Source organism: Benincasa hispida, chromosome 7, assembly GCF_027475165.1.
Source record: "Benincasa hispida cultivar pf3 chromosome 7, pf3_genome.v1.1, whole genome shotgun sequence".
Lineage (NCBI taxonomy): Eukaryota > Viridiplantae > Streptophyta > Magnoliopsida > Cucurbitales > Cucurbitaceae > Benincasa > Benincasa hispida.
The window spans coordinates 49,112,735-49,137,433 of record NC_143484.1 but is presented as its reverse complement, the minus strand read 5'-3'; the positions used below and the strand labels follow the sequence as shown (position 1 = coordinate 49,137,433).

Sequence of the window (24,699 nt, the reverse complement as noted above, 5' to 3'; positions counted from 1 at the left end):
ACCACTAATTCATTTAATGAACAATTTGTTTATAGTCCAACCATAAACTAAGTCCATTTCAGGCTCGTGAGAGAGTTGGGCCCCTTGTTCAAGATCCGAAAATTACTCATCTACTTACTGAGAATGAGTAATTTTATCTTGTGAAGTTATGTTCCCAGTTCTCCATTTAGTCAAGTCCCAAAATGGTAGCCTTATTGAGTCGGCAACTCGGGTCACTCTCACCCATGTAAATCAAATGACTGATCTCACAGATAGGAGTTCATGAATCACTCAAGATTAAGATCCAGTCGCACATAATCATCCTATGAAATATTAATCTCATCAATTAATGGATTTACAAAGAGAGATTGAATATTTTTCGATCCAGTCTTATACAAGCATTTTGTATATGATACCCCATTCACATGTATCCAAATGAATAGTTTGGATCAAACCATTTGTAACTATTACAAAGTGGACCGTATCCATAGTGTCACCAAGATAAGACACTCAACCTTATCCATATACTATAGATCTTTAGGTTATTTCTTGAACATAATTTACCTATATGTCAACTACATACTGTTTAAGACTACATATAATAACCTTGGATTTTTCTTATTAATGGATAAATTAATATTGCATAATTAATAATTAATTATGAGGCTTTATGACATAAATCCCAACAGTTTTGTCACAGCTTGTTGTGTTTTTTGTTTAGAAGTTTTATCGCAATAGAGATGACTATTACATTAGGGCTACACATGGTTATCCCTATGCAATGTGTTATAACATGCTTAATTGTGTTTTTCTTGTTTTTCAAATTATTATCCTCTAATGAATAAGGAAATTAATTGTATAAGATACAATTAATATAATGTATATAGATACCTTATAACATAAAGTTAATTTTGAATAAGATTCAAAATGATACTTTATAATGTGTGAGAGATAAATATTTGAATAAGATTTAAATATTGATTATATGTATAAGATTCATATAATACTATAGGTTAAAATTAATATGAATGAGATTCATATTAAAACTATAGGTTATGTTATTTTAATATGATTAAAATTAAATTAAATATATGATCTTTAATTAATTAATTAATATTTATTTAATTATATATTAAATTTGATTTAATATTTAATTTATTTAAATTAAAAATAATCACTCTCAGAGTTAGTGGATGGGAGTTTTAACTCCTTCTCCAACCCGGGAGGAGATTCATTTTAAGAAGCTTCAATCCAATGCATAGATCACTCGAAATAAAATAAATAAATAAAAAATCTTTGCATTCTTCATCTTCTTCCTTAAGAAACTTCTCTCACACAAAATCAATTCTCCCTACCAAATTAAGGAACCCACACATTCTTGATTCTTTATCCAGAGAATAGTGAGAAAACCAAGTGGTAGTGTCCCCTATTCGTGACTTGTTTGTTCGTGAGAGGTGTTTTCCAGTTCGAGGGAGATTTGTGTTCGTGTTGTTCAGTTTCAAGGAAAGGAATTACGAAAAGAAAAGTCTTCAAGGATTAGTTATTCTCATCATTTCCACCTTGCATGCTGTAATTTATAAATGTTTATCTCGTTTTTCTATAATTTCTCTGTTTTTCGAGTTTTTCAAATTGAATTACTTTGACACATGCATTCACATGCTTTCGCAATGGAATTCTATTCCTTCAAGATGATCATCACATTAAGGCAACAATAGACATGATCATCCCTAACATTATAGGTTATAAATATGTTAGATTTCATATGTTTATGAGGAACGAGTCATTAATCATAAAGGTGCTTGTGAATGGGTCATCTATACAAACTTAATTATTGAACTTCCCAAATTTTGTAAAACCCATGGATCTACTAGATAAAATTTAAAAATTTCAAGTTTTATCTGATAAAATTCAATTTTGTACCTAATAAAGCAATTAATTTCTACAAATTTCTCTTCTCTCTAATTTTATTGTTCTAGTTTAAAATAATAAAAATGTCTCAAGGATCATTTAATCTATTTTTAAGAACTTGAGAACTAAAAATATATATTTTAAAAATTCAGAGACTAGATACACATATTTTCTCAAAACTCAATAACGCTATGTTTGGTAACCATTTTGTTTTTGTTTTTGTTTTTTAAAATTAAGCCTATGGCTACTACTTATAACTTCAAATTTCTTCCTTTGTTATCTACTTTTCACCAATGATTTGAAAAATCAAACCAAAATTTGAGAACTAAGGAAAGCAACTTTCGAAATATTGGTTTTGTTTTTGAAATTTGGCTAAGAATTCAATCACTATACTTAAGAAAAATGTAATTGTAAAAAATGTGAATGAAATAAATTTAATTTTTAAAAATAAAAACAAAAAATTAAATGATTATCGAACGGAACTTAAAAGTTACCTTTTAAGAAATTAGAGGTCAAAATCTCACAAATTCTTCCATCTTCAAAATTCGGGACTGAAAAAATATTTTTTATATATTTTTTACAACATTGAATATGTAAATACGTATTAAACATTTGGTACCTAAACATTTTCGAAATTTAGAACTTATTACACGCAACATTAAAAGTTTTTCCAAAAACTAATATTTGTGTGGAGCAGATTATGACAGATGGAACTCAATTAATCAATCAACGCAGTTTTTAATATGATCATGTCTTTAATCTTTTTGTTTTTTTATTTGAGAAACGTATTAAATACATACAACTATTAAACTGTAAACCGTTTGACTTGACCTTTTATTTTAACACTAGAAAAGAGGGTTGGCAACGGAGTCGGATCGAGGCAGGGGAGGGTTTCCCGTCACCGGTCCCGTGGGGGAAATTTCCCCCATCCCTGCCCCCGTCCCCACCATTGGGTCCCTGCGAGGCCCCATTCCTCGTTTCCCCGCGGAGATTCCCCTACTAATTTCCTTCGAGAATCCCCTATTAGATTCGCGGGGATTTCCCATTTTTTTCTTTTAATTTTTAAGTTTGGACTTTATTTTTGGCTTAAATTTAAAATTTATATATTCAATATTGGGTTTACAACAGTATACATTATAAATATACATATAAATAAGTTATTTTATATATTATAAATATATATTTATAAAATATTAAAAATATAACTATATAAAATCGGGGTTGGGGCCGGGATACCATCCTCGTCCCCGCCCCGTCCCCAGACGGGACTCCGAAAAAACTCCCCGATTTGACCCATCCCCGGTCAAACAGGGGATTCCCCGCCCCTATTAAGGCAGGGCAATTTTGCCAACCCTACTAGAAAGGGAAAAAAAAAGTGTTACAAAGAGAGATTTTTAAAAATTTGAAAATAAAAAAATATATTTGCACAAATAGTATAATTGTGATAACCATTGTTATCATCGGTAGATGCTATCGTTGGTAGAGATTTATATAAGTCTATTATTTATAGAAACTGATAAAAGTCTATCACTGTCTATTGGTGATAGAAAATTGATAGAAGTCTATTGATACTATCATGATAGAAATTGATACAAATTTATCGTTGATAGAAATATATCAGTATCAATTAGTTTTTTTTATTTCTATAAATAATTTGATATTTTTTTCGTATGTAAAAATTTGTTAACACCATGCAATTTCTTTTAATATTATATTATAAAAGAAACCACCCAAAAAGGAAGGAAAAAATAAAAGATTCCCCCTTTTCGGTTTTCTTCATCCAACAGAAAATGAAAAAAAAAAATGATTGGGGCAGAACTATAATAACAACAATGAGTTGGCTCTCTACTCTCGAAAAGAGAGAGAAAAGACAGAGCATGCAATTTTTTTTGTGTATGGACCCAAATTTTCTTCCACTCGTGTAATAAATGGAGATTTGGATTCAGCGTCTTTCTTTGACCCAACAACCTCTCCCTATATAATCGAATCGAATTCTTCAAGAAATCCAAAGAGTTGAGAGCATTGTTTTTGGGTTTTTTATTTTGGTAGTGAGACAACTCATTTGATGCCAAATTCCAAGGCGCAGGGAAGAAGACGACCGGAGACTGGTCTTTTTCGCTGATTTTTCCTTGATTCTTTCGACTATGGTGACTACAAAGGACGATGGTTTGCTTGATACTGGCCATGCTCGTCTCAATGAGCTCGGATACAAACAAGAACTCAAGCGTGACCTCTCGTAAATTTCTCAACTATCTGTTTCTTGTGTGGTTTTTGCTTTCTGATCTGCGTTTGCTTGTGTGTTGTGAATCTGAGTATTTTCAATCGTTGTGTTTGATGGGTTTAGTTATTGAATTGCAGGGTCGTCTCTAATTTCGCGTTTTCGTTTTCGATTATCTCGGTTCTTACTGGTATAACCACTCTTTACAATAATGGGCTAAATTTTGGTGGTCCTGTTTCGTTGGTTTATGGATGGTTTATTGCTGGCGTTTTCACCATGTTTGTTGGATTGTCCATGGCTGAGATTTGTTCCTCATATCCAACTTCTGGAGGTCTCTACTATTGGAGTGCTAAGCTTGCGGGTCCAAATTGGGCTCCTTTTGCCTCTTGGATGACTGGCTGGTAATCATTATTTTCGTATCTCTCCTTGTCTGGGTCATAATTTCCATCTTATTCTGATTGGATGCTCGAATTAAAATGAGATATTAGCGCGTAGAGGTAAAATGAATGTTCAGTTGTTCACCATTAAGTAATCTTGATATTGAAATTGGCAGATGGATTAAGATTTGTACCCGCGTTTGGATTTAATAACTATGTGTTGTCTAGTTTAGCAAAACTGTTTTCTCATCCCTTACAATTGAAAGGCTTTCAATTAAGCCAAATGAAAATGTGTTCACTGTTCATGGTGGAATAGTTTGAAGCACTTCATTTCTTTCCTCCCTGCTCCTTGGAGCTATTTGGAGCACTGGGTTGAGTTTGAAGTCTAGAGTTAATATGTTAGAGTTAAGAAATTTGTGTTTGGGTGCAAAGTTCTTTAATCGAAGTTAGAAAACATTACAGGGTGGAAGAGAGAAAGAGAGAAAGAGAGGAAGATGTAACTTCTCAATAAATGTGCAAATTTCAATAGTGAACACTGTTGAATTTGGTAGAGTTGATTATTTAACACCGACTTATGAATTCAGTGTGCCAGACACCCTCTAATTGTTTTATTGACGCAAGGACATGATTTGCTTGTTCATTGTTTGCTCATCATAAAAAAATCCAGTTACATTAAGTTACATTATTTTCTATGTATTAGCTATTCTATCCTGACACTTTCTGATTTCTTGCAAATAACTTTGATCTTTGCACAGGTTTAACATTGTTGGACAGGTGGTTCTAAACATCTTACACCAAAGTTTAAATTCTTATAATCAGGTTAAGCTTTTCTTTTTGTATCCCCTAACTCATGGAAGTGATATAATGCAGTGGGCTGTCACAACCAGTATTGATTATTCACTTGCTCAGCTAATTCAAGTGATAATTCTGCTTAGCACAGGGGGTAAAAACAATGGAGGATATGAGGCATCTAAATATGTAGTGATTGTTTTCCATGGTGCAATTTTGTTGGTACATGCTATCTTGAACAGCCTGTCCATTTCATGGTTGTCTTTCTTTGGACAGTTTGCTGCAGCATGGAACTTTTTTGGTAATGAAAGTTCAGTTTCTCTTTCTTTGAAACTTTTCTCAAGCTTACATTCCTAACAGGATGTCACATTCTTAGGTGTTTTTCTTCTTACATTCCTCATCCCCTTGGTGGCAACGGAAAGGGCCAGTCCCGAGTTTGTTTTCACTCATTTCAATACTGATAATGGGGAAGGAATTAACAGTAGACTTTACATATTTATTTTGGGACTTCTAATGAGTCAATATACCCTAACTGGGTATGATGCATCTGCTCATATGGCAAGTTCTCTACCTCTGTTTTAGTAATTTGTCTTATGTCTATATATAACGGTTAGATAACTTGCAACGGAATTTGCTTCTTCCTACAACATTACAGACAGAAGAAACAATAGAAGCTGATAAGAATGGACCAAGGGGAATTATTAGCTCCATTGGGATATCAATTGTTGTTGGTTGGTGTTACATACTCGGCATCACTTTTGCCATTACCAGCATCCCAAACCTTTTGGATGAAAACAATGATGCTGGAGGATATGCCATTGCCGAAATATTTTACCAAGCATTCAAGAGCAGATATGGCAATGGAGTTGGAGGAATTATTTGCTTGGGTGTGGTAGCTGTTGCAATCTTTTTCTGTGGAATGAGCTCTGTCACCAGTAACTCCAGGCAAGCTGACTTTCTGCTCTTGTTTTACGGATAACGATGTATGTATTTTGGCTCACAGCTTCATATTTGTATAATTTCTTTTCACAGAATGGCTTATGCATTCTCCAGAGATGGAGCGATGCCATTTTCGTCAACGTGGCATAAAGTGAATGGAAACGAGGTTCCCATAAATGCAGTTTGGCTCTCTGCTTTCATATCGTTTTGTATGGCATTAACGGTATGAACATTTGCATTAAGTTACATCTACTTTTTACTCTCTGAATCCATTCATTGGTATCATAATCTCACATTACAATAACTTCAATAGCAATCACACCTAGCAATTTACAGTAAATTTTAGTTTTAATTCGATGGATATATGCACTACTTGGTTGGCTACACCAAGAATCATTCTCTTCCATTGTAGGTTGTTTGAAGTCTTATTGCCCCATAGAAAACAATGCCCTTTATATGCAGGAGGAGGATTTATTTACTTCTTGTAACTTTTTGCAGTCTCTTGGAAGCACAGTGGCCTTTAATGCTATGGTTTCTATAGCAACAATTGGTCTATACATTGCATATGCCTTGCCCATATTTTTTAGAGTGACTTTGGCAAGGAGGTCCTTTGTGCCTGGACCTTTCAATTTGGGCCACTATGGAATCATCGTCGGTTGGGTGGCAGTTCTTTGGGTGGTTATAATTTCAGTCTTCTTTTCGTTGCCTGTCGAGTACCCCATTACAGACACAACTCTCAACTACACTCCCATTGCAGTTGGCTGCTTGTTGATCATTACCATTTCTACCTGGATCGTGAGTGCTCGGCATTGGTTCAAAGGGCCAGTAACGAACATACCAATATGAAGCTGTGGTCTATGGAAATAGGTTTCTCTTCTTTCAAATGAATAACAGTTAGATGATTTTTAGTTTATTGTTGTCTTTCTTTTTCCAGTTACTGTTTTGCAGCCAGGGCTTATGGTTGTTACATATGTTCAAGAATTCTAGAAAATAACATGTATAACATGCTCGCTTCAAATAGGAATTGTAAAAAAATAGCTTCCTAAATCGAGTGTAGTTAAGTTCATTGCTGATATATTAATTCATATTCCAACTTTATTCATCATCTTTTTCCAATATTGTGCTTTCATTGGGACTATATTAGTCCGGGAATTTATTTTATAGGATATTTTTCTCTTAATAAGATTGAATACAAAATAAAAGTAGTCACCTTTTTATATCTAATGAAATGGCTGAAACATTCACTTTAAGGAATGCATAAGAAATGTTCTTGTAAATTAGTGAGAGCTTGCATATTGTCTCTATACATGGTATAAAATCAACATTTAATTAATTTATGTACATTTACTATGCTAAGAAATACTCCGAATCAGAGGGCAAAATAGTTAGACGGCTTAATGAACTCTCTCTTTAAGAGAGAATAAAAACCCCTTTCTAATCAAATAGGTAAAAATTAGGCAAAAAATACTTGTCAACTAGTTGGATTGCACCCAGCTGAATAGTTTAACCTTTGTTTGACACATGACCATTTTTTTTCCTTCCTTTTGCGTGGCTGGGTTGGGCTACAAAAGATTGGTGAAGCTCATCTAGCATGCAACTATTACTCGTGACAAAAAAGGTGTAAAAGTGTGAAACTCAAACAACTTTGCCATAGCATGGCTGAAAATCTTCCTTGCATGGGATTTTAAAACTGAAACATGGAATGCTGTGGTTATTTCTGAAAATTATATGAATGAGCTGGTGTCCTATTTACTTAAAATGAATCTACAAACCCATATCCCTTTATGGTTGCTTGTAAGCACAAAAGTCTCACAACTATTTTGAACTAAGAAGCTATAAACTTCAACATTGGTAGCAAACTTCCAATTCCACACACACAATGAATGTTGCAGATGAGTCTTTAGTTCAAAACTTGGCATCTGTATGTATTTTAATTCCATTTCAAGTTCTTCTAGTCATGCATTTAACCATTCAGAATATTGATCAATGTCAAACGAGTTCATCTCACCATCATAACAGCAATATACCATTGGATCTTCTTCGGTATTGTTCAGCAGATCATCAAGTTCCTTCAAGGCAACATTCTGATTCAAAGAATGACCTGCAATTACCGAATGCCCTCCCGATGCGACGATATTATTGTCAACATCCAAACAGCCAGCCAAGTTTTGAGCAAATTCCAGCTGATCTTGAACTACATCAGCTGGGTGGTAGTGATTATCAACTGAAAGGAAGGAACAATAATCTTCATCTGCACCAAAGTATTGGAAGTTGGAATTATAATTAGACGTCTCAACAAAACATTCTTCTAAACTTTCATTCATGTAAAGCTCGTCAGCGAAGATACGGTTGCCTTCCACGAGGTTCATTCCTTCCAATAATCCTCCATAACTTTTGAGTTGAAGGTCATTTGGGTGAGTTGTGTTGTATGAATTTGAGTTGTTCTGATTCATCATCCTGAGATGGCAATTAAAAACATCTTGAGAAGGCAGTAGAGTAGGAGCATTCAAGCAGCTGGGGACTTGTAATTGTCTCAGGTTGTGATCTGTATTATACTTATTAGAGCTGTAACTTGGTTGGCTTAATATGTTTGTCATGCTATTTGAAGGTAACTGTTGAAGTTGGCTTTTGATAAGTGAAGTGGATGATGCATCACTTGCTGTTATCTTATTTAAATGCTTTACTTGAGATTTGAATTTCTGAAAATGAGAAGCAAAGTTAATGTCAAAAACTCTAAAAGTTTGCACAGAGTTACATTGATCAAATACATGCCATATAAAGGGGTAGTGAAATAACACCCTGATAGAGAAAAAGGAAAGATCTAAAACCCTTTTTAAATAGATTTCTTTCCAACTTTTTGAATGAAGATTTGCACTACAACAAATATCACTTTTAGCGACCAATTGAATTATAGTATCAAATACAACTAATTGTTGCTAGCATTGCAATAAAATATTTTCTTTGCTTGCATCTCAAGCTCAACTAGTGTATGTATTTAATTATAAAAATTAAATTGAATTAAATTGAAAAAAAAAATAAAAAAGGCTCTTCTTAGATAGTATACATCATCTCAATTGGATTGAAAATAACAATATAACCAAACATCCTTGCTAAATAAAGTAGGCCAAATATGTAAAATATTCATCCTTTCCAATCAAATCCTTACTATGTTTATAAATTAAATTTTATTAATGAAATGCTGTTGTAAAAATAAAATAGTAATCATTTGCAAATATAAATAAAATATTAATTAATATGAATTAATTAAAGTCACCTAAAATATGTTTTTTCTAAGCTCAAAATAGACAGGTATGATATCTTAATTAGGTTTTTTTTAGTACAATAAGTGGAGTAGGAGAATTTGAACCTATAATTTTAAAGGAAGAAGTACATATTAATTACCAATAAGTTATGTTCACTTTGACTTATGATATCGAACTATGCTTACATAACTTAAAATGCTTAGATATCGTCACAATATAAAATGGGTTGGTTAAAAATACTAATATTTTAACAACTATATACGTCTAATAAATAATAGTGTACAAATTTCTAAAATAGGAGAATAAAACTAAAAGATAACATGTCAAAATGAGAATAGTTCAATGATGACTGAAATGCACTATCTTCTTTGAGGTTGGAGATTTAAAACTCCTATATCATAAATCTTATACTAAAAAAGCATATACTTTTAGACTTCATTTGGTAACCATTTGGTTTTAAAAAATTAAACGTATTTCTTCTCAATTTCTTACCTTACATCTTTCTTAAGTGAAAAAAGTTAAATTTTTAATCAAATTTAAAAAACAAAGCAAGTTTTTTAAGCCCCGATTGGTAACCATTTGCTTTATCATCAACTAAAAAAAAGTTTCTAAAACACTTGTTTTTGTTTTTGTAGTTTGAATAAAAACTCAACTCTTTAAGAAAATGTAATCATCGTTAGAAATTGAGAAACAATAGGCTAAATTTCAAAAATCATGTGTTTATAGATATGATTTAGAAAAACTAAAAACAAAAAAAATTAAGGCCCCGGGTTTTTTTTTTTTTTAATTAAGCCTATAAACACTATTTTCATCTTTAAATTTCTTCTTATCTTATCTACTTTTTACAGTTGGTTTAAAAAACCAAGTCAAAATTTGAAAACTAAAAAAAATACTTTTGAAACGTAGCTTTTGTTTTTAGAATTTGGTTAAGAATTCAACCGATGTATTTAATAAAGTTGCAAATCATTGTAAAAAATAGGGAAGATATAGAATTAATTTTCAAAAACTAAAATAAAAAACGAAATGGTTATCAAACCATGCCTAAGTTGTTACCAAATTAGGCTTTAAAGTTTTGGTCCTCCTCCCATAATTGTTGTACTAAAAAGAAAAATAAATCATATACTCTAGCCAATAAAGAATGAGTAGCATAATAGAGATTTCTACGAAGCGGGACAAGGATGGGGAAGACTTCCCCTTCCCCATCCCCGTCCTCTATTTCATTCCCCATTCCCATGAAATTCTCCGTGCGGAACTCGTGGGAATTTGGTTCCCGCGGGAAAAATTTTCCCTTTTTTTTAATATATTCATTTTTAGCAATTTTGTTTATTCTCCACTAAATAAAATTTTATATATTAAATGAGTTGTTTCTAATACATTTTTTATTCAAAGAAAATATTGTAAAATTTTCTAATAAAAATAATACTATTATATATGTGAAAATACAATTTTCTCCTATAATTTCTAAAGTTAAAATTTAAATATTACAATATCATAGCCTTCTATTTAAATACTACGGTAAAAAATCTTATAAATAAATGTTAAAATAAAAGTTAGAATATAATTAATTGTTTATATCACAATATTTGTGAAGTGTATGTAGATAAAAGAATAAAAATTATTATAATTATTATAATTATTATTATAAACTCACATTCTTGTTAAACAGGATATGGGTTAATAAAATTATTATTATTATTATTATTATTATTATTATTATATAAAAATAAAAATATAATAATAATAATCATCATTCCCGCTTCCTCTCTCATTCCCCTCACCGAGTAAATGATATCTCTATAGCCCAATATTAGCGATAACAGTGATAAGCTTCCGTAACTCCATTCCCATATACAAAACCCTAAACCCTAAGTTTCGATGACGGTAATGAGAGCACATGGGAAATAACCTGGAGGTGACTTGCAACTTGGCGAAGCGTTAAAGTTGGTTCATTCATCATCTTCAAGATAATTTTAGGGCTCGATTCTGAGAACACAAACATAATCAAACAAAATCAGTGAACAATTTAATCCAACTCGCAACAAAAAAAAAGATGATCAAGATGAACAGAACGATCAATTTACTTCTGTCTCCAAGTTTGCTCAATGCTTCTGTAAACTTCCGATGCAATTTCGAATTCCAAACAATTCGCGACTTCTTGATTGTGCGCTCATTTCTGTTCATCTTCTCTACCACATTCATCTTCTTCGCTTCCAGGTAATCAACCACATTCACACATTGATTCAATTTCTCTTCTCCCTCTCTACATTTTCCGCCATTTTCCCCCTTCTCTTCTTCTTCTTCATGCGATTTCCACTCTACTCCGCTTCCAACGTTCACGATTCGGTCAAACATTCCGTCAATTTCAGATTCCTTCCCCTGTTTCGCATTTTCTCCCAAATTCTTTGCCCTAGGGTTTCTGATTTTTCTGTATATGATTTGCCAAACAAGCTCGATATCCTCCATTGAAATCGGCTTTTCGAGGAAGTGACAGCCCCATTCGGCTATGGCTCTGCCGGCCGTCTTCATATCCATCTCCAGCGACATTACTGCTAAGCTTCAGAACGATTATTGAAAGGGTTTGAAAAGAAAAATCCTGGAAGAAAAAACAGAGGAATGATTCTGGAATCTTACGGATGATGGGAATGCCGGTTTGATGAAGAATAGAGAGAGCAGTCATGTTTGATTCAGTGGCGTTAGCCATTACAACATTGAACTGCTCATCTTTCTCTTCTATAACCATTTTTAAAGCTGCGTCTGCTTCTTCAGTGGTTGTAACTGGGAAGAACAAAGGTAATGGCTGATCCCTCTTTTTTTTTCAATGCAATTTTTTTAAAAGATGACAGGAAATTATTTTAAATGAAAAAATGTTGGCAAATATTTTTAAATATAACAATATCTATGTCTTTAGATGGTAGTATTTTATTCGTACATTTTATTATATTCGTAAATTTTTTTTTAATTTTATTATATTTGAAAATAATTTTATATATGCATAAAAATTAATTTTTTAAAAAATATATTTTACTGGTAATAGTAACTTATATTCGTATTTCAATATTTTACTTTATGGGAAAACCATGCTTAAAATCGAAATCTTCAATAGTATATATTGCATGCATGCATGCATGGTTTGGTATCAAACGTGTTTTCTTTGTATCATTCTTTTCGCTTTTTTTTTTTAACATTTCAAAATATTTTACCAAAAGATTTGTGGAACCTAAACTTGTTTTTTTTTTCTTTTCTTTTTTTTTTTTTTTTTACACTTTCACGTCTATTTTTAATAGTAGGAGAGAGCACAATACAAAGAAAAATGAATAGTAGGTTTGATGTTTTTATTCACTAAAACTATGTTTGAACGAATAGTAATCAAGTGTTATTTTGAATACTAAAAAACTATATATATATATATATATATATTAACAAATTGATCCCAAAAGAGAGCTTTTTTTATTTTTATTTTTTTTAATTTTGATTGAGAATTGAAAAATATTTTTAAAAAGTGGAAAAGTAATAGTGAAAACTAAGAAAAAAAATGAACTAAACTAATAAATCATATGAATGAGAAAAAAAAAAACAAGAAATATTATTATTATTATTATTATTATTTTTTTTTTATAGTCAAGAGAGCACAATATAAAAAAAGAACCTAAACTTTTTTTTTCCATTCTTTTGTATAAATTTCAAAATTATTTTTAATAGACAAGTGAGTACAATCCAAAAAAAGTAGGCTTGATGTTTCTATCACTAAAACTATATTCGAATGGGTAGAAATCAAGCGTAATTTTAAACAATAAAAAATCAAATTATTAACAAATTGATACCAAAAGAGACCTTTATTTCTTCTTTTTGAATTTTGATTGAGAATTGAAAAATATTTGTAAGAAGTGGAAAAGTAATAATGAAAATTAAGAAAAAAAAAAATGAACTAACCCAATAAATCATATGAATGAGAAAGATAATTAGGAGAGATGAAAAAATGAAAAAATGAAAAAAAAAATGAAAGAAATACATGAGATAAAGAATTGTAAGTAGAATGTAGTGTGAATAAATTTATGAAACCAAAGTAAATACCTTTGAATGAGGAATTTTGAAGCATTGATGCAATTGATTGGAGAGAGTGTTTGTCATGATCCACTACAAGAACATGAATCCCTTTTGCAAAATTTGGAATTCCTTTTCTCCCCATTTCCATTTTCTCTTTTATTTTCACAAATTCAAAACAAGGGTTTAATAATTTGTCCTTTATGAAAATATATATATATTTTGCCTTTGATGGGTTAGTATATGTGTGTGGTGTATATATGGGAGATCAATTAATTATTATCTTTAAATGGAAAGGCTTTTGCAAACCCATTCATTTAACCCATGAAACAAACTTTGACCTTCCCCCCAATAATTTAATTGAATTCAAACTATAATTTGAATTATAATCCTATTCAATTCATTGGAGTATGAATTTATAAATTTTGGTCAAATTTACCATGGTGGGAATTTAGCGAATAATATAAGTAAACTGAAACAACTCAAAAATTTAAATACACTATACTAATTGTTAAAGACTTTTTAAGTACAAGTTTTCGAAGCGTCGTGTACGAATAAACAAGACGTTTGGAGTTTTCTTATGTACCTTTTGGTCTAATTTTTCTATACCAAGTATAGTTAAAGAAACTTTGGTCTTATTTAATAATTATTTCGATTCCATTTGGTAATCATTTTATTTTTTATTTTTTGTTTTTAAAATGTAGCCTATGAAAATTACTTTCATCTCTAAAATTCTTCATTTGTTATTTACTTTTCACCAATGGTTTAAGAAATAAAACCAAAATTTGAAAACTAGAAAAAATATCTTCCAAAAAGTTGTTTTTGCCAGTTAAATTTGGACAAAAATTCAACTATTTTATTTAAGAAAGATGCAAATCATTGTAATAAATGTTGATGAAAATATGTTTAATTTTCAAAAAAAAAAAAAAAAACCAGAATAGTTACCAAATGAGATCTTCATTTTTTGTTTTTAGTTTCTAAAAACTAAGTCTATTTCCTCCCATTTTTTGCATTTGCATTTTAGGTACAATGGTTGAATTCTTAACCAAATTTCAAAAACAAAAACAAGTTTTTAAAAGCTACTATTTTTTAGTTTTCAAATTTTGACTTGGTTTTTTAAACCATTGGTAAAAGTAGATAATAAAGAAGAAATTTAGAGGTAGAAGCATTGTCTATATGTTTAATTTAAAAAAAAAAAACTAAAAACAAAAAACTAAGACTCCATTTGGTAACCATTTTGTTTTTTGTTTTTTATTTTTGAAAACTAAGCTTATTTCTCCCCTATTTCTAATGATTTGCATTTTTCTAAGTATAATGGTTGAATTTTTAGTCAAATTCAAAAAATAAAAATAAGCTTTTAAAAGTAATTTCTTTAGTTTTCGAATTTTTTTTTGGTTTTTTAAAATAGATAACGATAGAAGAAATGGTGGAAGAAGAAAAAAAAAAAAACCAAAAAAGAGTCTTGGCATTTTGATATTTTGTATATTTTGTTTCCTTTTACATATATGATTCTTGTACCGTTGTGAATTAGTGAAATAGACATTTGGACTTCTATAACAAATGAGTTGTTTGGACTTCTCTAATGCCCTTTCGACCTAAAAATTATAAAGAAAAAATAATAAGATGGGGAAGGTGTGGAGAGGGAGAGGAGATCAGGAGGGAATGGGAGATATGAGAGAATTTTTATTTTTTTTAAACGAAAAATATTTAGATACATCTCGAGTTACATCACTTTTTTTTTTTTTTTGTACAATTCGTCTAATTTCAAATTGTCATGTGATAAATATTTATTTTTAAAAAAGATATTTTTTCTTTGCTATTATAAATATATATGGAGATGGGTGCAACATTATTACTCTTTTAAAAATGTCATGTCTGTAATTAAAAAATTAAAGAAAATTAAAGTACATGAATAATGTTAGGAAAAAAAATACCTTTTCTGATCTTTAAGTTTTAGATATAATTTCGGTTTCTAAGTTTCAAAATATTGCCCTTTTAATTCTTAAATTATGAGTTTGATTTCAATTTAATCTCTATATTTCAAAATATTTATAATTTTATCCTCGAGATTTGAGTTTTGTTTCAATTTGGCTCTTATATTTGAAAGTTTACACTTGTTAGTTGTTACTTCAATTTTTTTTACTAAAATACTCACATTCAATTTTTGTTAATAATGTATATTAATTAAATTAAAATAATTATTAGACATTATAATTTTTTTAATACATTTTAAATGGATTAATATATATTAACACTAAAAATTGAAAGTTAGCATTTTTTTAAAAAAATCAACGTTGAAAATATAAATTTTGAAATCTATATCAAAATGAAATAAAACTCAACTCTCAGGGGTAAACTTGTAAACATTTTGAAACCCTGTAATTAAATTGAAATCAAACTTATAATTTAGGGACTAAAAATGTAATATTTTGAAACTTATAGACCATGAAAACTAGATTCGAAATCTAAGTATTAAAAAAATATTTTTTCTAAAATGTTATGTAAGAGACCTTTTAAACCTATTTGTTTAAAGTTCAAAGACTAAAGTTACCGATTTAAAAGTTGAAAGACCGATTGCCTCTATTCTTAAAAACTCGAGACTAATAAAATCAATTTTCCTTATTTTTTAGTCCTTTTATATTTGATTTCTACCCAAAAAAGGAAAATAAAAAGAAAATTATCATTTCTTTATTAGGTGTACATTTCTATTTGCCGATCCAAATTCAAACATATAACTTGGTGAATACATATCAACTACTATCCAAAAGGCCTCTATCCCTTCTTGTTCAAATTCAAACAACTAATTAATTAAAGGGTTATTTGGCAAACTATTTGATTTTCTGTCTTCAATTTTGTTTGACAACCCATTGGTTTTTCCATTTTTAAAATCTCAAAAATATTTTTCAATTTTATACTGAAAACATAAAAACCTGTTTTCAGAAACTATATTCATGATTTTTTCATATATCAAATTGTTCAATAGGTTTTTTATTTATTTTTTTCCTTCGAGAAAGAATTTACATCTTTAGAAATAAGAGAATTTAATCAAAAAAGGTAAAGCAATTACACCAAACACCAGACAAACGAAATCTTCTAGCTGGCAGCTTCGTGGGCAACAAAATTTAGATTTCTTCTGATATGCACAAATGAAATGGCCATGAATTCTTGATCTAGCATTCTACCTCAATGTGAGATGATGATTTTTCATTCATCAAATTAACTGCTTCTAAGCAGTTTGATTCGATGACGATGTTCGAAAATCCCCAAATATTTGCCAACCGAAGACCTTCTAATATTACTTTCATTTCAGGTAGAGGAGGAGTTAAAGCAAATGATAAGCAATCAAGAGTGTTAGTTTTTTGGACCTTAATCAATTAATGTTTTGATGATAACAAATCAGCTTTTATTTATTAAAAATTTGAGTGTTTTGAAGTGTCCATTGTGTAAAGCTTGGAACAACACAATTTGAATCACTAAAATCGGAGTTGAAACGAAGAATATATGACCGAAACAAGTTATGACGTGACAATTTTTCTCATTAAAGTGGACCAATCGAAAGGTGCCACTTGGAGCATGGGAGGAAGGACATATAGTGGCCTTTTGAGATTTTGGATTGATTTAAAAAAAATGAATTTAATATTAATTAATTTTAATAAACCCTATTCATCCCCAATGTTGTCATATCGATCCTACAAAGAGCTAATCCTTTTAAAGATCCATTTGAGCTTCTACATACTACTCCCACCCTAAAATTGAAGGAAATTTCCCCCAAGCAGCATCGACGTTAATTTTCAAAGCATCACTAAGAGGACAACCATCTTAAATGGCTTGAATCGATGAGATTTAAAGTTAATTTAGGGTAGTTATCTATAGAAATCTTGTATTTGGAAAATTCTGACAAGTAATTTTGAATCCATGAAGCTCAGATTGAATAATCCGCAATACGAGAATTGTGCACAACCATGTGATCATACCAGATACTCCAGCACGTCATAACAATTAGATCAAATGTGAACCTCGAATCCTAATTTCTCTACTTGAGTATATTCCCTACTGAGACTAGTGTGGTGAGTAGGTTAATGTGGAAACTAGTGTGTTGGTAGAGAAAATGGTGGAAAATTAGAAGAAAAGTGTGTATTTGGAAGCTTGACTTTTCAGGAAAAACTTGGAAAATTGGCTAAGTATAAACCTATATGATGGATGCGTTGGATGCATTGGATGGATGGTATGCGTCCATACGGCTGAAGGAAGGAAAATTGAAGTGATGCGTTGGAAGGTTGGATGGCACAAGGGTAGGCAAGGACCCAGGCAAGGCATGCGTCGAGCGGCCAGCCTATGCGTCGAAGCGCCCTTCCGAGCGGCCATGCATCGAACGCCCCTGCCCATGCGTCAAACGGCCATGCCTATGCGTCGAGCGCCTTGCCAAGCACCCATGCGGCCGAGCAAGCCTTGCGAGCGATGGCCAGCGCCTATGCAACACGCCCATGCGTCGAGCGGCTAGTGCCTATGCCAAGCACCACGCGCCCATGCCGAGCAAGCCTTGCGATGATACCTAGTGAGCCATACGTCGAGGATAAGCGGCCATCCTATGCGTTGGTGGTGGTTGGCTCTTGTGATGGCTAAGTTGGATTGCGATGGTAGTGAGTTGGCTTTCTATGCGTTGATGTCACTATGCGTTGAACATCTAAGGGTTGTGGACGCATAAGAAAGATGAGCTCACCTAAGGACGTCATCAAACATGTGTCTTCTTGAGAGGAAACCTTAAGCCTTAAGAATTTGAGGTAGTTGTATAAGAGGACATGCAATTTTAAGCCCTTGCATTGGCTAGTTAGGAGAAGGACACTTAGGATGTGTTGATCAAAGAGTTGTGTTGTTAGTGTGAGGAGGAAACACTTGGACATGCAGCTAAGTAGGAGATGTCGAGTTTGGAGAGTGTTTGGACGCCTATAAATAGGAACAAGGATTTCTTTTTCAGATCACAACTCAAAATACATTTAAGAAGAGTGGGAAAGCTGAGTAAATATTGCGTTGAAAGCAAAATCCATGCGTTGATCATAGAGTTTCAAAGAGGACGTAGTGGACAGTAAAGTCTAGAAAACAGTACCAACTTGGGACGAGGAGTTCTCCCAAAATACTCTTGCGTTTGGAGTGATTCCAAAACCACCTGAAAGCTCTGAAAGTCTAGTTTTCAAGGTAGGGCTTCTGGAGAAAAATATCTAAGGGTCAGGCTTTCGTGTAAGCTTGGGCCAGTCTTGAAGATTTTGAGATTTCGGCCAAACCACGAGAAGTTCTGATCTTAGATTTTAGGGTAATCTTTCTGATTTAATTTAGAACATATTTGTAGAAGGAAGTGTCTCGAAATAAGGCTTAGAACTATGAGTAATCTAAGTTGTAAATCAAATCTAGATTCTAGGGGTGGAAAAGGGAGCCCGAGGTAAACAAGGAACTTCTAGAGTGAAAAGATCCTAAGCGATCGAGGTGAGTGACTAAAACATTTGACTAAAATTTTTGACTAAAATATTTACAATGTTCTAAAGAAATCATGTTTTAAAGAAGATTATTCTCATGCCAGCTAGTTTTGCAAAGTGATTTCCAAGCAAACCATGAGTTATGTTTTAAACGCATGCATGTGTGGGAAGTTTGTTGAAAAGCTATTTATATGTGTTTAATATACCCAGCATGCGTTAGTATCTTTAAATCCATGTTTTTATATGTGTTATACTTTACATGCTTTAAAGAGAAAGTCATTTATGACTAGTTTTACTTAAAACGCGATACCGAAGGACGTTTGAGAAGGTATCCGCCCAACTAGATACCGAAGGACGTTTGAGAAGGTATCTATTGGTATTGAAGGGCGTTTGAGAAGATACCAAACTAAACGGATACTGAAGGACATTTGATAAGGTATCCTAGCAGCTCGATACTGAAGGACATTTGAGAAGGTATCTGAGCAGAAGTACCTAAGGTATGACGGTACTTAGTATGGCCACGTGCACGTAGATTGTTAGGGTCAGAGATTGAGAAAAAGGGTTCTCTCTTGACTAGCAGTTGGAGTTGGGATTATTTTTACCCACAGTGGGGTTATTCACAACTGAGAAACAGTTTAATGTTTTATGATTAAAACAGCTTTATATGCTTTATGCTTGGAAAATGTTTATACTGCAGTACAAGGTACTGTAGAAGCTTATATTTCAGTTTAAACTCTTTATTGAGATTTTGCATGAGAATCGGTTATCTTTCTTAAGTCACTCACTAGGCTAGCAAGCTCACCCCGTTTTCAAATGTTTTCCTTTCCCCCAGGTAGCGGTCAAATCCTCAGGAGACAGCTCTGCATCTGCTCTGCCACTAAAGGATAAAGATATTGTAACCCATCGGTTTAGGTGGTTACTATAAATATTGTACACATGTTTCCGTCGTTCATATAGGGATTAGGGTTTTGGGGCTTTAGGACTTATGAATCTAGTGTTGTAATAACTCTAAACATGTTTTGTTTCTGAATTAATAAATTTTTGGCCTAAAGACATTCTACTGCATATGAGTTATATATCAGTATCAGAGTTATTCCGCAAAAGTTATTAGGCAGTAAGTGTCAACCAAAGGGTTGATAACTGCTGCAGTCACTCCCTTTCCTAGGCTAAGAGGGTGGTCTGGGGCGGGGTGTGATAGCTTGGTATCAGAGCATAAGTTTCTGGGAAGGTTAAGGAATTAGTTTATACTAGCTTAGTATTAAAGCATGAGACTTTAGGTGAAAGAGAGAGTTCATGCATTAGATTAAGTCCCATAAGTAAGTCTCTAATATGTGTACTTAATAATTAGGCAAAGATGCTGAGGAGAAGTGGCAGGCTGAGTAAGCAGACTAAGGAGAGGAATGTTGACCCTACCAGCGGAGGTCCTGAAGCTAGATGGGACCCAGATCCGAAAGGGAAGAGAGTTAGAGACTCAGTAGAGCAGGAAGCGACTTCTGCAAATGAGTCGAGTACCTCATGAGTATATGTAGATCCCCAGATGGAGAATCGAGTGTTTGATAGAATCTCCCAGAGATTGACGGCGAGTGTAGGATTGATTCAGACTGATCCAGAGAAGAAACTCGACGTCGAGAGGCTGAAAGCTTTAGGTGCCACAACATTCGCTAGAGCCACAAATTCAGTAGATGTTGAGGTTTGGTTGGACTTGATTGAGAAATATTTTAAGGTTATGAGATGCCTTGAGGATCGTAAGGTTGGGTTAGCGACATTCTTGTTGAAAAAAGGGGCTGAGAAATGGTGGAAAGTGATAGAGGCCAGAAGGAGTAGTTCGGAAACTATGACTTGGCCTGAGTTCAGACAAGTACTTGAGGATAAATAGTATCCTAGTGCTTTTAAAGAAGCGAAGAGGGAAGAATTTCTTAGGCTAACTCAAGGAGTGATGACGGTTGCTGAGTATGAGCAAAGATTTACTGAGTTATCTCAATATGCCCTTCTGATCATCACGAAAGAGAATGAGAGGTGTAGAAGATTTGAGAATGGCCTAAGAATGAAGATACGTACACCCGTTACCTCTACATCTAATTGGGTGAATTTCACTCAGTTAGTGGAGACCACTATCATAGTTGAGCAGAGTGTAGCGAAGGAAGATATACTTCAGCCAGATGCGAGACAGTTTAAGATGCCTGGAGAAACGAGAGGCGAGAGTTTTAGACCCCCATTCTCTGGACAGTAGGGTATGAGAATTTTTGGAGGCACGAGCCAACAAAGTTCAGGTTGAAAGAGGTCAAGACCTGTAGCTGGACCGAGTGGTAGATCAGTATCGGGTCGTGCTAGTGAGTCAGTAGCTAGTACAGGAAGGAGACCACTTTGTGTAAATTGTGGTAGGCCCCATATAGGAGTATGTTATGGCAATAGAAAGGTGTGCTTCCAGTGCGGACAAGCGGGGCATTTCAAGAGAGATTGTCCTCAGCTAGGTTATGAAGCACAGAGTGAGCAAAGAGGAGTTACCCAGGTTGTAGACCAACCCAGAGCGACCAGAACTAGAGAAGAGGGATCTGGTGCAGCTAAGCAGAAAGGGGTAGCTGGACGACCCCAACAGCAACAGCAACAGCAGCAGCAGGGTAGAGTATACGCTATGACACACCAGGAAGCGGAAGAGGCTTCAGATGTCGTAACTGGTACGATAAATTTATGTAAACAATCCGCTTATGCATTATTTGATCCTGGTGTTATGCACTCATTCATATCTAGCATGTGTGCATTATATATAGATAGAGTGTCTGAGCGTATGAATGATGATTTGTTTATCTCTATGCCTGTAGGAGATACTCTAGTTGTACATGAGTATTATAGAAATTGTGAAGTAATTCTTGGAAATCGAAGTTTATGGGTTGACTTGATTCCATTAGAATTATTAGAATTTGATGTTATCTTAGGTATGGATTTCCTAAGTAAACACTATACCACTATGGATTGTTTTAGGAGAGAAATAGTGTTTAGAAAACCAGATGAAAAAGAGATAACCCTGGTAGGAAGTAAAAAAATACTTCCCGAAAGTTTAATATCAGTAGTGAAGGCTAAGAAACTGTTGAGTAAGGGATGTGAAGCCTATTTAGCCTATGTGTCAGTTTCATAGGATCAGAAACTATGACCTAAGGATATACTTGTGGTACAAAAATTCTTAGATGTGTTCCCTGAAGAGTTACCAGGTTTACCACCTGACAGAGAAATAGAGTTTACTATTGAGTCAGTCCTGGGTACAACACCTATATCCCAGGCACCATATAGGATGGCACCAACGGAATTGAAGGAGTTAAAAGTTCAATTACAAGAACTTGTAGATAAAGGGTACATTAGACCCAGTGTGTCGCCTTGGGGAGCATCAGTCTCGTTTGTTAAAAAGAAAGACGGTACTCTTAGATTATGCATAAACTATAGACAGTTAAATAAGGTGACCATTAAGAATAAGTACCCATTGCCTCATATAGATGATCTCTTCGATCAGTTAAAGGGAGCCACGGTATTCTCTAAGATAGATTTGAGATTGGGTTATCACTAGTTGAAGGTGAAAGACACAGATGTTCCAAAGACTGCATTCAGAACTAGGTATGGACATTATGAATTCCTAGTAATGCCGTTTGGATTGACAAATGCTCCTGCGGTATTTATGGATTTGATGAATAGGATATTTCATCTTTATCTGGATCAGTTTGTGATAGTTTCATAGACGATATACTAGTAGATTCTAGTAGTGCAGAGAAGCACAAAGAACATCTGAGGACGGTGTTGCAGATGCTAAGGGAAAAAAAGTTATATGCCAAATTTAGTAAGTGTGATTTTTTGTTAAAACAAGCAGTATTCCTTGGGCATATAGTTTCAGCTGACGAAGTTAGCGTAGATTCCTAAAAGATAGAAGCAATAGTTAACTGGGAACGACCCCTGAATGTAACAGAAGTACGCAGTTTTCTAGGCTTAGCAGGTTATTATAGGAGATTCGTGGAGGGCTTTTCTAAGTTAGCTCGAGATAGGCAAAAGAATTATGCCGATAAGCGGACAAGAGAATTGGAGTTTGAAGTTGGTGACAAAGTATTTCTTAAGTTATCTCCGTGGAAAGGAATACTCAGGTTTGGTAGGAAAGGGAAATTAAGCCCGAGATATATTGGACCTTACGAGATAATAGAAAGAGTTGGCCCAATGGCATATAGATTGGATTTACCTCCATAATTATCTCGTATTCATGACGTATTTCATATGGCAATGCTTAGAAAGTATGTGTCAGATCCTACCCATGTGTTGCCTAAGCAACCAGTACAGTTGAAGGAAAATTTGTCTTACGAAGAAGAACCAGTGGAGATCCTTGATTGAAAAGAACAGGTCTTAAGGAATAAGACAATCCCATTAGTAAAGGTACTATGGCAAAACCATAACACAGAAGAAGCAACGTGTGAAGCCGAAGAGCAAATTAGAAATAAGTATCCGCAGTTGTTTAATTGACGGACTTGTAGCGAAATTTCGAGAATGAAATTTTCATAAGGGGGAGGTAAATGTGAACCCCAAATCCTAATTTCTCTACTTGAGTATATTCCCTACTGAGACTAGTGTAGTGAGTAGGTTGATGTGGAAACTAGTATGTGATGATAGAGAAAAGGGTGAAAAATTAGAAGAAAAGTGTGTATTTGGCTTGACTTTTGGGGAAAAACTTGGAAAATTGGCTAAGTATAAACTTATATGATGGATGCGTTGGAAGGATGGTATGTGTTCATGCGGCTGAAGGAAGGAAAATTGAAGTGATGCGTTGGAAGGTTGGATGGCACAAGGGTAGGCAAGGATGCGGGCAAGGCATGCGTCGAGCGGCCAGCCTATGCGTCGAAGCGCCCTACCGAGCCGCCATGTATCGAACGGCCATGCCTATGCGTCGAGCGCCTTGCCAAGCACCCATACGGCCGAGCAAGCCTTGCGTGCGATGGCCAGCGCCTATGCAACACGCCGATGCGTCGAGTGACTAGTGCCTATGCCAAGCACCATGTGCCCATGCCGAGCAAGCCTTGCGGTGATACCTAGTGAGCCATGCGTTGTGGATGAGTGGCCATCCTATGCGTTGGTGGTGGCTAGCTCTTGCGATGGTAGTGAGTTGGCTTGCTATGCGTTGATGTCACTATGCGTTGAACATACATGGGTTGTGGACGCATAAGAAAGATGAGCTCACCTAAAGGACGTCATCAAACATGTGTCTTCTTGAGAGGAACCTTAAGCCTTAAGAATTTGAGATGGTTGCATACGAGGACATGCAATTTGAAGTCTTTGCATTGGCTAGTTAGGAGAAGGACACTTAAGATGCGTTGATCAAAGAGTTGTGTTGTTAGTGTGAAGAGGAAACACTTGGACATGCAGCCAAGTAGGAGATGTCGAGTTTAGAGAGTGTTTGGATGCCTATAAATAGAACCAAGGATTTCTTTTTCAGATCGAAACTCAAAATACATTTAAGAAGAGTGGGAAAGCTGAGTAAATATTGCGTTGAGAGCAAAATCCATGCGTTGATCATAGAGTTTCAAAGAGGAGGCAGTGGACAGTGAAGTCTGGAAAACAGCACCAACTTGAGACGAGAAGTTCTCCCAAAATACTCGTGCGTTTGGAGTGATTCTAAAGCCACCTAAAATATCTGAAAGTCTAGTTTTCAGGGTAGGGCTTCCGGAGAAAAATCTCTAAGGGATCGGGCTGGA

At 33.8% G+C, this 24,699-nt stretch overlaps 1 protein-coding gene across 3 annotated transcripts; it reads left to right on the top strand.

Moving 5' to 3' along the window:
* Nucleotides 1-3,701: 3,701 nt before the first annotated feature.
* On the top strand, nt 3,702-7,312 carry LOC120082127 (bidirectional amino acid transporter 1). 3 transcript variants are annotated; one of them, XM_039037365.2, is made up of 8 exons: nt 3,702-4,123; nt 4,246-4,506; nt 5,238-5,256; nt 5,353-5,572; nt 5,648-5,829; nt 5,927-6,216; nt 6,304-6,433; nt 6,709-7,312. In XM_039037365.2, exons 1-8 carry the CDS (start codon nt 4,032-4,034, stop codon nt 7,054-7,056), a joined length of 1,542 nt encoding a protein of 513 aa, XP_038893293.1. In that variant the 5' UTR covers nt 3,702-4,031; the 3' UTR covers nt 7,057-7,312. The 3 variants fall into 3 exon arrangements, with proteins under 3 accessions (XP_038893293.1, XP_038893292.1, XP_090171238.1); XM_039037364.2 differs by having other exon boundaries at nt 5,238-5,572; XM_090315112.1 differs by having other exon boundaries at nt 5,238-5,572; nt 5,648-5,833; nt 5,931-6,216.
* Nucleotides 7,313-24,699: the final 17,387 nt, after the last annotated feature.